Consider the following 17,466-nt stretch of genomic DNA (forward strand, 5'->3'; position numbering starts at 1 on the left):
ACCAGAACATTTTAAATACAATATTAAGACTACAGTGTGAATACTGATCAGCCATGAATGGGAGCTTGTCATAAATATTATGCTAATGCCCCGTACCCACCCACCCACCCCCCCCCCACACACACACACAATTTATCAAAAGGGGTTGCAGGACACCAACGCTATGACTGGTATGTAAATGATAAGGTGTAGACGTTACCTGTGCATTTGTCTTTGGCTTTTGGCCTCTCTCGGTTATTATGCTAATAACCATCCATCAGCCAACTCGTAAAATCCCTCGCATATTTTGTTTAACAATTACAAAAAAACACAGCTTTTACACCACACACACTAGAATTCATAAGGTTTTTGTAAGGCAGTGTTGGTGTTGGTTGGTGTACTGCATCACCTGGTAGGGTGTTGTGGTTCATCCACCCCTCCATCCATCTGAGTGGACACTCCACCTTGTTGTGAGGGCACAAAGGGATCGATTGTGTAAAAGAGGGCTCCTTTGACATCGCAAGAACCAAATGTGACACCCACCCCTCTATGGCCACACACGTTTCCATGGATACGTGCTATTCAACTCCCCCTATATCTCCAGACCAATTCGCGAATGCTTTTTCAACCCCTCTTTTTGCTAGAGCAAGTAAAATATGAGGCCCCAGACTCTACTGTTTCCCAAGGCTACAACTCAACCAGAGCAGCTCTGCTATCCCAGGGATGGACGGACAGATGGACAGAGAGACAGACAAAGTCATTAATTCTAGAGGTCAAACACTGCAGCTGGTGATGGCCATGACATATCCTCCCTCACAGACAACGTTTGAAAAACGGGATCTACAGCCAACTTTGTCAGGCGGGAACATCCTATTGTAAGTGTTGTGGCTCTCGATGGTTGCTTTTGTCTCTTTAAGGGGACCAAACCCAGGGTAGGTGTGGGTCGCGGGCCTGAACAGAGGTACCCAGTGGGGAGGCCGTGTTTAGGTTTGGCGGGACAAGGAGGAACCCAAGGTGGGCTTCTGCACGACCAACCGTCAAAGGAAAAAAAAAAAAAAAAAACATTGGAACCTGGTTGGAGTTGTGGTGAGGAGGGTTAATTGGCCACATATGCGGTACATCGGTCCACTGTGGGCTCTCTCTGCGCTCATGCTAATGAGCGTTAACGAGCCATGCTAACTCCCTTCCTCTTAAAGGGATGAATAGCGCCAGACAGAAGGCAGAAAGGGCGTTATGCTAGTTATCATTATATTTTTTCACTGCTACCGCCTCGTACTTTGGTAGAAAATAAGAACCTCTATTAAATCGAAACATTTGAAAAGACTGCCGTTTGATATTTATTTGCAACACTGTTAAGACCCTATGCATTTCAATTCAGTGTTATTTGTATATCGCTTGATCACAATACCATAGCTTATTTCACGGTGGCGACTCTAAACAAGTGACCAATGCATTGCCAGCAAAGCAGAAGTAGTTCACCACCCCCTTAAGTGTATATGATTATAGTCTATACGTTACCATGGGGACGTTGGATGCTAAACAAACAAAGGAGGGGAGATTGGACAATAACATGGGAGTCGATGCTCATTTATATGCTGCCGCCGTGGTAATCAATGGTGCTTCGCGTGACGGCTGTGTGGGTTGAGGCTGTTGATCTCAGCTCAGCCTTTGTTTTATACCGTCTTTAAGTGCACAACAAAACATTGCATTGTTGTGGATTGATTTTTCATCATAAAATCACAGCAGTGGGATTAAATAGGTGGCTCCTCCCGCCTGTCTGTCACAAGACGTATTTTATTTAGCTTTTGCCGTCATCGGATACATGGTACTCCGTGGGGGGGGGGGGGGGGGGGGGGTATTCATTGGCCACATTTTGTGCGTGGCAATCCTTCAGTGGAATATAAAGATAAAATACCTTCAGCAGAACGCATTGCCTAATCTGAAGGGAAAAAAACAAGCGTTGCGCGTAACAAATCGTGATGGGTCTGATCGCTGGGAAAAGTTGAAAAATAAAAAGCAATTATTGTAACGATCATATCCGGCACGGAAATGACCGAGTGAGGAAACAGATTGTTCCTGCGTTCCGACAGTGGGCAACATTCACAGTCGCTTTTAACAGAATCTCACGCAAGCTGCTGATGGTGATGGTTAGATAGAAAAATTGAGCAATATATTTCAAAAGAGTTTCCTTCCAGGCACTTTAAATCATGTATTTGCTACCAAACAAGGTGTTAACCAGTGCTGCATCCAAATCAAGCCTGTCAGACGTCCAAGTGCTGGTTTTATTTTGTTTTTATATTGGAGTTTCATAACCACTCCATAAATCCTCCCCAAATCTAAATATTTCACATCCTCCTGGGATTAAAGACGAGCTGGCGTAGCAGAGCCATACCTTGATAGGGTTGCGGCGCTTCTAAGTTATATTTTCATCAATAAAGAGAGAGCCGCCTAAAAGCACAGGCGGGAGCATTATCCATTTGTGAGGCTTGGGGGCTCTGCTGCGTGGGGTGTAAAGGCCAGGACCAACGTGCTGAGCTTTGGCTCAGATAATGTCCTCTCATATTGTATTCCTCGCACAACGCCACAAGCTTCCAGCAAATGAGACACTCTGGCTTGGAGGTGACTGCTATTTTGCATGTCCAATCCATCCGTACACCTCGTTTTCATTGCTGTCTTTTCTCTTCCTTTTTCGTGACATTGACATTTTGTTATGCAGAGCGTCAGTCTTTTTTTTGTGCAGCTTTTCTGAGGACTGCCTCTAAAGTGCAGCTTACTCAGCGCGCTAAACTATACAGGCTGCTGTGTGTGTGCGTGTGCGTGTGCGTAAACTTGACTTGTATTCTTCACTAGTGGGTTTATGCCAGTGCAATCATGGAAAATGAAACCTAGCTTGCTGTAGAATATTGTAGAACATTCAATCAATAACAGAAAATTGCCTTTGTGAAAACAATATTTGCAGCACTTTGCTGTGTGTGTCGTGTATCGGTCTGTTCAGCTACAGTCCGGCAAAAGGAGCCTAATCACTGTTTGGGCTTTGGCTCAATACATAATATGCCTCTAATATGCATTCTTCTTAATATTGTCAGTTAAAGCAAATGCCTTTGTCTATGTCCTTCACCCTCTGCTCGCATCAAGTTCAACATCTCTCTGTGTGTCTGAGAACCACCGCGGGCTGTGTATACATATATATTATCATACAGTCTGACTATTCGCAAATGTCAGGCACATTTTTAATAGTGATCCCAAACTTCCGGAGACTATTGAACCGACTGTGGTCTTCCCAACACAGAATGTTAGCCAGTAGTTTTTATCAGTTTGCAGGTTCCCAATGTCATTGGTATGTATTAGGTGGAGGGTATCATTAGTTATTCGTAGAAGTATATTAGGCAGAATCGCCATCAGGGAGCTCTCTTGGTGCTCTGCACGGCCTGGATAGCACACGCTGGTTGTTACCTGGATTTTAATAATGCATACGACATTCAGTCATAAGTCTGCCGTGTGCGCTTCCAGTTATCTGTTTAAACAGTTTAGAACTAGTATTTGAAACACGACACCGACCAAGCCAACAACTCAGATTTGAAAGCCTTAACGCTTTCAAATCTGAGTTTTGTTATTTACTGGGAGAATGGACCAAGGTGTATTGAAGAATACATTTTCAAAGAAAGGATGATGGGAGGAGATGGAGTTCGTTTTCAGAGACACCACTCTGTTGTCGATGCTTGGTGACGTCAGGCCTTTCTATACCATCCTCCTTCACAAGAAGCAGTCAGAAAGAGCTCATGTCAAGAACAACTTCATAGTCGTTATGGTCCATCACACGCCCGTTTAGAGGAGATTAGTATATGCTAAACATGAACCTCCTAACATGCTCAATTTGATTGGTTCGCTATCGCGGGCTATTGGGCAATATCCCACGATAGAGATCTCAATCTCGGGATATTGCGTAACGTTCGTCTCGTCACGCTAATAAAAATGATAAAATAAATAAATCCCGACAATAGGTGTTATCTTGTTTACTTCGAGTGTTCACGTGTAGTGTTTACTAAAACAATTATTCGCCAAAGGCGAATAATTGTTAAATATCTCGCAATGGCTACAGGTAATTATCATCTAAATTATCAAAGGTGTCAATCCTGTGTCCTTGTTCACAGCAAAGACAAAAAAGATAGCTTTATAGCCTAAAGTCAAGCAGGGCTTTAATTTTTCGGATGTCTGGCCTCCTTATCGGTATCGGCGTTGTCGGCTGTAAAATATCCACAGTCTCTGAAGCAGAGATACGCCACCAGCCCACAAAACTAAAATGACTTCTCAAAAGTCTTCTCTCCAATCCTACCAATTCTTTCAGAAAGTGGTAGGATATTATGTCGATAATTAAATTAGCATAATAGCTATGCCAATGCTAATTCGGTATTATGCTAATCACGTCCAGGCATACGGTGTGGATATGGCCTATTGTTTTACGCAGAGTGGAGTTCTTTGAAAAAGATAAATTGGCTAATAACTGCTCATAAGCTAATGAGTATGTAAATAATATATATTTTTCTGGCTGATTTGCCAGTAATGGCATAGAAATGAGGAAAAGATCAAGTTGAAAAATAAAGGGGTGTAGACCTTATACAAGGGCCTGTAGAGAGGGTATGAATGGGTGGAGACAGAGTCGTACTCAAGTCAGACATTTCTTGAGCAAGGAGGACACAATCTCTTACCCATTGAGTAGATCACAGCTGCTAGCCAAAAAGAATATGAGCCATTTCCTCATGATGGATAAACAGAAGGCAGTTCTTGAGAAGCTGGCACAGATCTTCCACATCAGGCACCGGATTCTTCAGCAGGGTCTGGCAGAGTGCCTGGGGACCCTGGTTCTTGTGGTGAGTGTACGGGGCCCAGCGGGGCTTGTGGTTTCAAAATAGATCTATATTGATTGAGCAGACACTTTTAGCCAAAGCAACCCAAGTGAGGCTGGGGGTATATCAAAGAGTACCATCAAATAGGGGTTATCTGCTTTGTCACAAATCAATTAAAACATGGGCCGTCTTTTCTTACATGCAGACTATTGTGGTTTTACCACATATTTTTGTCTTCATTTAGAAAGGAAAGTGTAAATGCTCACCAGAATGTTATTGCATTGCATTACTAGTACAATGATTGGATGACATAAACATGTGGTGCGAATGCTTTACTATCTGCAATGACGATATTTATTCATTACCTAGAAGATTAGAATATTCATTTATCTTATCCAAATATCGGCATTGTCCTTTCCAAAGCCTCTCCGGTTGCCAGCACACAGCTTCTGACCTTTGACGGTTTAGAATTTCCACAGCTCTTGATGCTACTGAGATAAGGTCCTTTTCTGGTCCGATTTTCAGATTACTATTTCCAACATCAGATTATTTATTTATGGCTTGGCGTACTTGCAAAACTGCTTTTAAATCCCCCAAAATAGACAAGATCAATGTCAGACCTGTCAGGATCAATTTGAAACCGTTTGACTTTCAAGACGAGTTGACAAGTAGCTTTCAACATTTCCCTTCCTCCTCATCCAGCACATCATTCAAAACATACAAGGTAGATAACTGTTCAACTTTTATTATTGAAATCGAAGAGATCCCAGAATGCAAACCAAGAGAAGAGAAAATAGTCCAACCAGGCATTCTGAGTTCCCCCAGACCACACATCCAGAGAGGTCACTAGCTGGGTGGGTCTCTGTGATGTCTGCAGCAGGCGGCTGCTGTGAAAAACACAGAATAACAGAGAGGGAAACCACTCCTTGACACCAGGAAGACCCAAGCATGTGTCTTCCTGTTTAAAGACGTGTTTAAAGACGCGTTTCTCAGGTTAAATGTCCCCCCACCCCTCTCCAAAAAAACGAAATAACATCACACCCAAAAAAAAAATCTCAATGACCTTCGAGGTTTAAAGCAAATAACTTTCATATAATGTGAATGATTTTTAAACAAGAATAAGGTGTAGAGAAATGCGTGTCTTTATTTGAAGCACAATTATAAATAAAAATAGTGCTTCACTGAGCTGAAATTGAACATTTAGAACTAAACCATTAAGCAAGATAAAACTTTTTTTGCGCTTAAAGTATTCAACAATTAAAATGTTGACCGGTCTCCCTTTGCGCAAAATGCGGCTGTAGACGATCACACACTCTTTGGTAGGGACGTCTGTGTCACCGTCAATCATGAAGGACATGTATGTGGCATTTCCGACATCAGCAGCTGTCTTTTTTCTTCAAGGTGTCGCCTATTACCGCAATGAATTGTGCACATGCCATCTCATTGCTATACGTCGGGTTGACGTTTAATAAATTTTTCTTCATGAGAATAATTTCGGATTTAAATTTGGTGAATGGCAACTCCTCTTTGGCAATGTTGTATGCAACATTAAATTTGATCATTTCCAATTCCTTAGAGAACCTTATTGTTACTGCCGGTCGCTGAAATGCAGCTGGGAGAGGGGCCACTTTATTTGCACACTTGTCACGTCGGATTATTTAGACATATGCTTTTTTAACGTTTCGATACGAAACGTTGTTGACCCGCTTACAAATTCACTATTACCGGCCATATTCTGACCGCACTCCTGACAGTAAAAGCAGTGCGTTCCGTAATGCACTGCGTAATAATAAAATGTTATATAGATGAGTCAGCATTGAATTAATTTGTGTGACAAACAAAATTTCATGGATACATTTAAAGTTTATTAATTTATTTAAATAAATTATAGAAACGTTTAAAAACATAAACTACACATACGCCATACTGCACACGTCAATGGAAGCTTACGCTACTGTGCTTGGGCTAAATTAAATTAGCCCAAATGGGGGTGTGTCCCGACACCTGTCAATCACAATGAAATGGCCGCTTACGCTACTGTGCTTGGGCTGAATGACTTTAGCCCAAATGGTAAGCATATGAAGGGGGCGTGTCACCATACCGGTCAATCAAAATTTAATGGAAGCTTACGCTACTCCGCTTGGGCTGAATACATTTAGCCCATTCACAGGAAAAAACCCAAGATACATCATGTATCCTGGGTTTTTCTGTCACTTTTTGGTGCCGTTGCTGCTTTAGGTTCTACCAAATTTATGTTAGCCCATTTATACCAGCCATCCCTGGCTAAGAGGACATCTCCTTTAGGAGTCCTGTTTAGAAAGTCATGTTTCTGTCCTTCTCGCCCTCCGTAGGTGGTCACCTGAACCCGACCGTGACCTTTGCCCTCTGCCTCCTTGGGAGAGAGCCATGGAGGAAGTTCCCGGTTTACTTCCTCTTCCAGACATTAGGGGCCTTCCTGGGGGCCGGGATCATATTTGGCATTTATTCTGGTAGGCATCCTTGAGTTGTAGAATTGTTACGCTTTCTGCATCCCTGATATCCACGGAGAACCTGCATGCTTCCTACAGCCAGAGGCCCAACCCCTACGTCACTGAGGGGCCAATTGCAGACACGCGGACAATTCGAAAAAAAGCCTTTAAAAATAGTGCTTTGTTCCAATCGCTCTGAGCCCAATCCTGCCGTTATAAACTAAATAAATAAACTTAGCACAAAAAGTAATGAAATGTGTTTGGTAGATAATTTCTCTGTGGTAACAATGCTTTTTGGCAATAAATCTTATACCGTTGGAAAGCCTGTTTAGTTCCCTTTCAAATGCCCCATTTGTAAGGAACATGCATTTACGGGATGAGCAGCAGCGTATGATGTGGGTTGCGCCCATGAAAGATTTGCCAATTATTTTCTGCCATTGCCAAACAGGTTATTTTACTGTTGCTATTGACACTTGTTTGGAGCTTCTGGTATCCCCCGGTGCTGCCAATCAGGTGCCTGATTGGCACTCGATTGGTAGCACCTGCGAGTATGGGCCCTACTACTGTAAGTACAGCTACAGTCAGTAAGTGTCTGCTCCAAGAATCGGCATGCCGCGTTCGGGCAATCGGGCAACTTCAAGCTGGTGTTGCGAACCCCAAGAAGACCATTTCATCACCCTGTCTGCACTTAGGTGCCCTGGGCTGTCATATACAGATTTGCAGTCAAGGTTTGCAGGACGATATGGCGGACAGCTCTCTGCCCAGACAATCCGGAACAGACTACACGCAGCCAATCTCCGGTCTCATAGGGCTGCCAGGAGTCCTGCCGTGACTGCACTTCACCGTCAGGCCCGTTTGCGCTGGTGTCGGCAACACGTGCACTGGAACCTGAACATGTGGAGGAACGTTATTTTCAGTGATGAGTCCAGATTCTGCCTACGGCAGTTGGATCGTAGGGTCAAAGTGTGGAGAAGACATGGAGAACGCTATGCTGATTGCTGCACCGATAGCATAACATATGTTGGTGGAGGCAATGTGATGGTGTGGGGCGGCATCTCCCTCACTGGAAAAACGAGGCTTGTCATCATTGGAGGCAATCTCAATGCAGAGAGATAGAGATGAGAGCGGGGTTTATCAGAGACTACCTCCATAATGTGGGAGTGGAGAAAATGGAATGGCCTGCTAGCAGTCCTGACCTCAACCCCATTGAACACTTGTGGGATCAGCTTGGGCGTGCAGTTCATGCCAGAGTGACCAACACAACCACGTTGGCTGACTTGCGACAAATGCTTGTTGAAGAATGGGATGCCATCCCACAGCAGTGTGTGACCAGGCTGGTGACCAGCATGAGGAGGAGGTGCCAGGCTGTTGTGGCTGTGTATGGTTCTTCCACACGCTACTGAGGCTCCTGTTTGTGAAATGAATAAATTGTTAAATTGCCAATATGACTTGTTTCTTCAAACTTCAATCATCCAATCCACCAAACACCAAACGAGCCAATGTCAGAATAAGTTGTTTGGCATTGGCAGAGAAGGTTTGGCAAATTTTTCATGGGCACAACCCACGTACTCAGCTCTGCTGCTCATCCCACAAGTGCATGTTCCTTACAAATGGGACACAATTTGAAAGGGAACTATACAGGCTTTCCAACGGTATGAGATTTATTGCCAAAAAGAATTGTTACCACAGAGAAATAATCAACAAATTTTATAATTACTCAACAGCGAATATTGATTTGGCAATACGCCGTGCCTTTACGTTTGATTAGATTTAGATTATCCCTACCCCCTCGAATCAATTGCTTGAAATTTGATCAAGCCCTTTTCCACCTTTCATTGTGAAGTGGCGCTGTTCCGCTCCCGGCACTCAAAATCGAACATATATCAACTGTTGAGTATTGTTAAGAAAAAACATTTGAACTTTGAGGTGCATCACAAGAAGTGGAGCAGGACCAGCAACGACCACAGTCCCATGGACACAGCGGTGAGGCCGGTACTTAGTGCTGCTCTGTGTGATCGCCCCCATATCGAACCCATTTGTTCCTCTTAATGTAATCTGATAATACCAGCATCGCCGCGGCACCAACAAACACACAAGATCAATGCTTATTCAATATTTACCCAGGTGCCTGCTGTCAGGCACAGATGAGATTCTTGGAGGCCGGTGCTTACAGTTAATGAAGCTGCTCATCAACACTCAACACGGTAATGTGTGTGTCCCCACCAGATGCGCTGTGGGCTTACGGCCAGGGGACGCTGTCTGTGGACGGGACCAACGCCACGGCGGGGATCTTCGCTACGTATCCCTCCCCACATCTCAGTCTACTCAATGGATTCTTCGACCAGGTAAAAAAAAGTGTCAGACATCTTTTCGTCACGTCCCTGAGTGCACAACAAGGGTACGATTAAATCTGAGTCACACCAATTGCTCCGGATCACATCGCAAGAACAACATACATGTTTGAGAATTGCACAATGTGACCCGGTGCTCGATAGCTACAGGGCCCAGATGGAGCTCTAAACCACTCCATCAGTCCCCAGGCCCTCTCCCCAACTCCAGCCCCATTTAAATGATCATTGTTTTGTGAATCCTCCCAGTGGAATCGCTATCCGGCTATTAAAGTGCCCCTAAAGTCAACACTTAAAGTCAAGTGAAATTGTTATTTAATGGAGAGCATGTCATACAAAACAACAGTTGTACTCACGCACGCTGACAGACAGGCAATGAGCACAGCCTCCATTCAATCTGCTTTTTATTGAGTTAGTCCTCTGAAGTGCGCTGGATGCGATTTTATTTTAGGAAATATAGATAGGGGGTTGGTTCACTGAGGGGTGGTTTAGCTGTCAAGTTGCTGCACAAGATCGTTTTTGGAATGTACTCCCTTTCTCCTGTGGTGCTTGGAAATGGATTTATGCGGCTTTTACTTTAGATGTGGAAAAAGGGAAGGAAATTAAACTTGACATAAATGCACACCTTAATTCCGAGCAGAAATAGTGGGGATGCCATAAATATATTGAAATAGAAATGAATAAAGTGAAGCATCTTTGAATTAGGGTTTGTCAGTCTACAGCGTTCAGCTATCAGGAGGTAAACAAGCCCAGTGGAGGGGTCACTGTGTGATGTCTTCAGCTATGTCGGCCTCTTCTGATGCTCTGCGCTTTTTGAAGGAAAAGAGGTTTGCTTGTGTATACACGGTTATACCATTTGTTCAGGAAGAATATCTGCCGTGCTTTTCACTAACTAAATTGACCAATCGTTTTCTTCCAAAGAAATAGGCCATTTATTTTGTTCATTTAGATCGGAAGCCACTGGCTTGTGATTGGTTGAGAGCTGATGGTGATTCCTTCTCCCTTATATAACTAGGGACAATGTTCCCCGTTAGATAAAATGATAAGGCGTGGTGTCTGGCCATTTAATTACGATTTTAGTCCTTAAAACATTAATTGTATAACATCCTAGACTCTACAAAAAACATCAATGGCAAAACCATTGCAACCTCCCTGAACTAATCGTCTTTGTATCTATCTTTTCATGTATAGGAAGGCCTTCAAATCAGTTTTGGTTAGTTTCTAGTTTGTGTTTATTCTTTTAGGCTCTACTTGCATGTTCGGTTTCAGCCCTGTACAGCACTTTGAGATTTCTTAAATGAAAGTGCTTTCAAATCAAATAAATCTTAATCAACTGACATCAACACCCCACAATGCATTCTGTGTCCGCTGTGTGTCAGGTGATCGGAACGGCCGCATTAATCGTGTGTATCCTGGGTATTGTGGACCCCCACAACACCCCGGTCCCGGCGGGTCTGGAGGCCTTCACGGTGGGGCTGGTGGTGCTGGTCATCGGCCTCTCCATGGGCTTCAACTCGGGCTACGCCGTGAACCCCACCCGGGACCTGGGGCCGCGCCTCTTCACCGCGCTGGCGGGCTGGGGCAGCGGGGTGTTCACGTGAGTAGCCGGAACATTTTAGATACAGCAGGGAGAATGTCTAACCTGTACACCAAAGGGAGGAGTTTGGCTGTGGATGCGTTTTGGGTTGTAACCGAGTAGAACACATGGTGGAATACATTGAAGGACTGCACTACAACAAAGTATATTATCTTCTATGAGTCTGAATAGATTCACAACCTCCAATTTTTTTTTCCATGAAATATATTTTTTGCCTAGGTTTTATTTCAATATTTTGTTTGCGTTTGTCTGTTGACATTATTGCCATCAATTCATAGACTATTTCCGAATATAAAGACAAGGTACTCTATTCAAAATGTCAAGGAACAGTTCAGTTAACCCTTGTTCGGGACCCTATACCAATGTACCATCCCGAATAAAACATAATACCTCTTGTTACCTTACCGATTTGCTCAAGTGAACTTTTACAATTTATTTCACACAAAAAGGAGTTAAACCTGCCCTATTGCACTTTTGTACTGCAGCTTTTTACATTTTGAGAAATTATCCCTTCCATTACTACTCGTACTACTACTCCAGAAGCAGAAGATCACTAAAGACCTGTCGCATGAAAATATATCTAGAACCTTAGCTACAATCCAAGCAACTAGAGTGTGCTACAATAAAATATACATATTGGGTTAAAACAAGTTAAAGTTATTTCAATAGAATTGTCTGTTGCGAAATGACAACATTTGGTAATACATAGCAATTAAAATGATTGAATGAATCCTAAAGAAAATGTATCCAATTTGTCTGCTCTAAACAATGCAGCTATTTTTCTCCACAGGGTGAAGGGCTACTGGTTCTTGGTGCCCCTGTTCGCCCCGTTCCTAGGGGCAGTGGTGGGGGTGGTGATTTACCAGCTGATGGTGGGCTATAACGTGGAAGGAGAGGCACGCATCCAGGGAAGACGAGAGGAAGAGGAAAGCCTCCTAACTACAACCACCATCAATGAAGAGGCATAAGACATTATGTGTCCTTTGTTGCTACCATATAAATATTTTACGTTGTATATTTTTGGTAAAGGTTTTACGTCTCCTATGTATTATTCGGCAGATTGTCTTGAAGTTTGCTTGGTTTATTGATTGAAACTAATATCCTGTAATAAATTGTTGAATCCTGTTATAAAATGCAGTTATACATAGAAAGTAACAGCTGAAACCAAATGCTTTTCAATTTAAACATGTGGATCTTCTGATCTTGTTTTGTAAACCTTGGTGGTAGAGTGGACACTGCATTATGTCTCAAGGCATCTCTCCTTTCCCCTCTCTCCTGTTCCCTCTCCTCCTCTGTTCTACCTGTTTCCACTCCTCTCCTTTCCTTGTCTCTTAAGACAGTCGAGACGTTCACTTTTCACAATGAAGTTAGGTTGTTCGGAAAGGGTCAATCTTGCTATCTTTGCTTTTGGCGACTCAGTTGAAAGTAAAGAAAATAAACCTCCTTTGAGGAAAGCCTTCCATGCAGATTTATTTTCATCTTTTAACATCGTTCATGACATTTAAAAGTATGTTTTGGGGGGTTTTGTACCTGAATTAGCCCGCCCCCTTGCAGCGCCAAAGGGGTCACGGTAATCTACATCTTCAAACTCCATTGTGCTGTTCAAATGCATAAAAAAAGAAATATATATATATATATATAGACACAACGTGTAGACGCAAACCATTATGATTGATGCGATTAATAAGATGTAACAAGGCAAACCCACTCGAGCCAACCTCGTGCTTAAGCAAATAAAGGAATGAAGAGAAAACGTGTAGAGTGTGTCCACCGGGTCTGATGACTCGTTTTGAGGTCACAGACCTTTAACCTTTTCTCTGTGCATAGTGTTACGATGCTGACCTACCGTACTGATCATTACCTGGGTAGACAGCCCGTAACCTATATATGTCTGTCCCGACGTGGTGTGCTGAACTTGAGGCATGCTCCTAATCTTTCCCTGAGTTACCAGGAAAAGATCTTACCTATCTAGGGGTGAGGTGTGAGGTACTCACCACAGGTCCACAGCCACTGTAAGAGAGCAGCTCTGTGTCACCCAGCACTGGCACCCTCGTCTCCAGTTGACCAGCCTGCCCTTTGTATTCCGTCTTTCATTTTCCCTGTGTATTACAGCACAAACAAAGCTCTCTAATGGAAGCGTGTGTCCTTTCAGTTAGGTCCTTTGACTCCGAGTCTCCCCTCCAGCACTCCAGAGACACTCCACTCAGTCTCAAACTCTGAGAGACTCAGCTGCTGCCATTTAACGCTAATGAGCACCTCAACACCGCCCCCTCTGTGTGATGTCAGTACTGACCCTAACCATAATAGGGATGGCGAAAATGTAAAATATTCTTGACCGACCACCGAGCCTCATTAACCGGTTGAAACCGGTTAACTGATCAGATTGAAATGTGCTATTTGAAATAACAGCTATTTCGAACCGCGCCAGCCCCCCGCTATTTCGTAACTCTCTCCCGTTCTGCCTCCGACTCATACACACACACTCTGCCCCTGCCCCACCCTTCCATTCTCGTCACTTTTTTTAAATCCCCTACAGCGCGATACATGGAGTCCAAATGGATCCATCGTTTGGAAATGGTTTGGGTACAAGGTGATAGCGTTGAAAATACAGGTTTGATATGAGCGGACATGGGGATAGCCTCAGCACGTCCTGTGTTTGAATTGAAACACGAGGCATGCTTACTGCAAGTTGACCGTGTGTAGAGAGCTGGCTCGAGCGCCCACAATGATCTGAGATGGCACGGACCTGGTTGAGACCCTGCGCGGGATTCACCAGGTGCCAATTGGAAGAGGGCAGCGTTAGGAGCTCATTTGAAAATTTGCCACGGCTCATTTAAGAAAATGACAGCTCTGAAGAGACGCTGCTTGTTTAGTTTGGAGGAAACGGTAGTGCTAATAATAATTATGCAAATGATGATTATCATAACCTTATCTGTTACCATTAAATATCCTGAAATGTAGTAATTTCCAAATCCAAGCCCATCTTATGCGGAGTATTGCCTGATAGACCTCAACATGATAAAACAGGCATTTTCAGAATGAATAAAAGACACACCGGCCAAGGCAGGTCTTGACTTTGTGTGTCTTCTAATAACGGACAGAACAACTATTTTATGTATAATCATTTTTTTTTTTTCACAAAGACAGGTGTGAACTTCTGTCAAGGGTTAACTTCTCCTAAAACATAACAGACAATATTGGCCTACAGCTATTCTCACGAAGAACATTTTATTAAACAAGAAATGAGTTTAATCTAGGAACGAGAATACTGTAGCCAACAAACAGCTCACAGAAGGTGTCAATGGTTGGGTCGCACACCCTTATTATTAAAACACAACACAATGGTTTGGCCATCAGTTATTCTTGGAAAATAAATTAACGACAAACAAGTTAAATAGAGAATATACTGTGGCCTACAAAATAGACTCTGAAAAGAGTTATCTTTAATGAATGCCTAAAAGAAAAGATTGGCCTACAGTTATTCTTAAAAACGTACACATTAAAACATTAAATAAACTATGAGTTATCTATGAACGAGAATACTCCAGCTGTAGCCAAATAGATTGTACAAAATGGTCAGCTTTGAATGCGTAAAGACGCCATAGGCCTACCTCACTCCGAGTCCTCATCTGGCTCCTCACATGGAGCCAGATGAGGAGAGGACATGGAGAGGACATGCAGTCACACGGAGAGGACATGCAGTCACTTATTTTTTTGACACAATGTCTACGTGCTCTGGGGTCAAGCGGGTACGCAGTCGATTAACTACAAGGCCCGCTCAGAGAAAACCCTCTCTGATGGAACAGAAGCCCCGGGAATGCAAAGGTAGCGCCCGCCAAGCGCGTCTGGTTTGCCCTCCACCAATCAAGCGGATTGCTTTCTAATGAGGGGCGACTGTCTTTCACATACTTATCTACCTCCAACTGTGGATCCGTGGCATCGGCTGTGCTGTAATCATCTCCCAGAAGCAGACTCATTGCATTCTCCTTGTGGCTGGCTCCACTGGATGGACCCGCTGTCACAGCATCATCATCATGATCTCCTCCTGCTGCGCCAGGCTCATCTTCCCCACCCATGTCCGTCTCAATAGCTGCAGGCTCCACGTCAGCACGTTCCTTGAGTTTACCAAGCACTGCTGCTCCTTCTCCCTTCTTAACAATACAGCTGAATTAATGTCTATAATTCATTCATTCATAAAACTGGATATTTTGAATTGTAGCCTATTATTATATAGCCCAATAGGCCTATAGCTTGACTATGTGTAGTGTACGATGAATGAATTATCTAAAAAAAAATATTACCCCTAAAGCCAAAATTATAGCCTACCTCCATGCGTTCACTTAAGGTCTTTCGAACCATCGCCTTGAACTCCGCTACCCGAGGTCTGTCATCGGTAATGATGGCCATATGCTTGTTGATGATGCTGAAGGTGATGGGGTAGATGTGGGAGATCGACACGGTCTTCTCAGAGGACATGATGGTGGTTGCGCATTTGAGGGTTTCTAGGGCAGGTTTAAGATGAGCAATTATTGCCCAGTATTCGTCCTTGAGCTCGAGGATTCTGGCATCCTGCAGCTTTGTGACGGTGCGGTCGGAAAAGACGGCTGTCACTGCCCATCGCTGTTCGAGAAGCCTCTCAAATATGTTGTACACCGAATTCCATCTAGTTTTACAGGACTGGATGGGCTTGTGTTTGGGGAGCTGTATCTGCTCTTGTTTGGCCTTCGAGTGCTTTGCAGGCTACAGTGCTGTGGTTAAAATGGCTTTTTGCCGGCTGCAGATATAACTCTATTTACAAACAGCTTAAATGCGTCATTGATTGCCAGGTGTAATGTATGTGTGAAACACGCAACTGATACCCAGTCCACCCTTACAGGAATGTTGGCAGCCACGATGTTGCTCGCGTCGTCGTGGACACATGCAACCACTTTTCCTGTTATTCCCCAGGCATCTACCGCTTAGTTTAGTGCTGCAGCCAGGTTGTCAGCGGTGTGTCTGCCTGTTATGCTCTCCGTCAGGAGTCCTGCTGATTTAACCTGCCAGTCCAGGTCAGTACAATGGCAGGTGACCGTCACATAACTCTCTGTGGTTAGTGCTATCCAGCAATCCGTCGTGATATGTAGTTGGGTTCAATAAGTTGCATAAGCTCTAGAAAGCCCTCTTCGCTTACAAAGTCAATGGGCAACACCTCCTTCTCAAGCATTCCGCATACCTTTTGGGAAATAGCCTCTGAGTGCTGTTTGTCATCTTTCCTACCAACTAGCATAGCTGACAGGGTCGGTTGGCTTTGATGAATTTTCTTGCCCGTAGAGGCTTGCGGGTGTCGCGTTTTCAGGTGATACATCGTAGATGATGTGCTACTACTGTACTTAAGCACTGTATCACACAACTTGCAACTTACATCTGTGTCATTCTTTTTGGTGAAATGGTACCACACACTAGTTTTCTTTGCACGCCTCATGCTGTCGTCTTCGCAAACGTTATGAGCTCACGAACCCTATAAACCCTGTGACCTTGCGGCAATTTTTTTTATTGGTTTATTAAGTACACACAGGCGAGTTATGAAATGTTGATTGTGAAGGATAATTTTTTTCACTTCACACAAAAAGATCTTGGAATGAGATGGCTAACTGTAGTCTTATAGCGTTTAGTATACTGTCCATAATAATTTAGAGATCATATTCTCCGCCGCTCGCATGCGGGAATAATTAAGACTTGAGGAGAAATTAAACAGTGGGCTAGAGACGCGGTGTCCGTCCAACTTCCAATAAGTCACCTCATCTGATCATCTTTTTATGTGAAGTGAAACCAACACACAGTCCACACTGACCCCACATTTTTTTTAACGGTTAACGTTGATACAGACAACCATCGGTCAAACGGTCATCGGTTAACATCCCTAAACCATAAGCACCCTAAAGCTAAACCAGATCGTAACACTAGGTCAGCGTATGAACGCAACATATTTCAACGAGCCGTCTTCACAATCCTCCTCTTCACTTCCTGTTCTATTCAACCACAACACCCACCATCATATTATCCTGCAGCCGCCGCCAAACTTATTAAGCCAATGAACCCAACCTTCAATTTTTCCGACCTCATTTGTTTGGCTTTGCCGCTCTAGCCGGAGCCTTTTAACGGGGCCAGGTGGGCCTCTGACCCTTCACTCTAACGCGGTAATGGTGGTCGATGGGATGGGAGGGGGGGACGGACAGTGCTCCATACCAACT

At 43.8% G+C, this 17,466-nt stretch overlaps 1 protein-coding gene across 1 annotated transcript; it reads left to right on the top strand.

The window, feature by feature from the left end:
- The first annotated feature begins 7,090 nt into the window (after window positions 1–7,090).
- On the top strand, window positions 7,091–12,770 carry LOC132456132 (aquaporin-3-like). Its single transcript, XM_060050347.1, has 4 exons — window positions 7,091–7,312; window positions 9,518–9,636; window positions 11,019–11,236; window positions 12,027–12,770. The coding sequence occupies exons 1-4, from the start codon at window positions 7,147–7,149 to the stop codon at window positions 12,202–12,204; spliced, it is 681 nt and encodes a 226-aa protein (XP_059906330.1). The 5' UTR covers window positions 7,091–7,146; the 3' UTR covers window positions 12,205–12,770.
- Window positions 12,771–17,466: the final 4,696 nt, after the last annotated feature.

This window comes from Gadus macrocephalus, chromosome 4, assembly GCF_031168955.1.
Source record: "Gadus macrocephalus chromosome 4, ASM3116895v1".
In the NCBI taxonomy this organism is placed as follows: domain Eukaryota; kingdom Metazoa; phylum Chordata; class Actinopteri; order Gadiformes; family Gadidae; genus Gadus; species Gadus macrocephalus.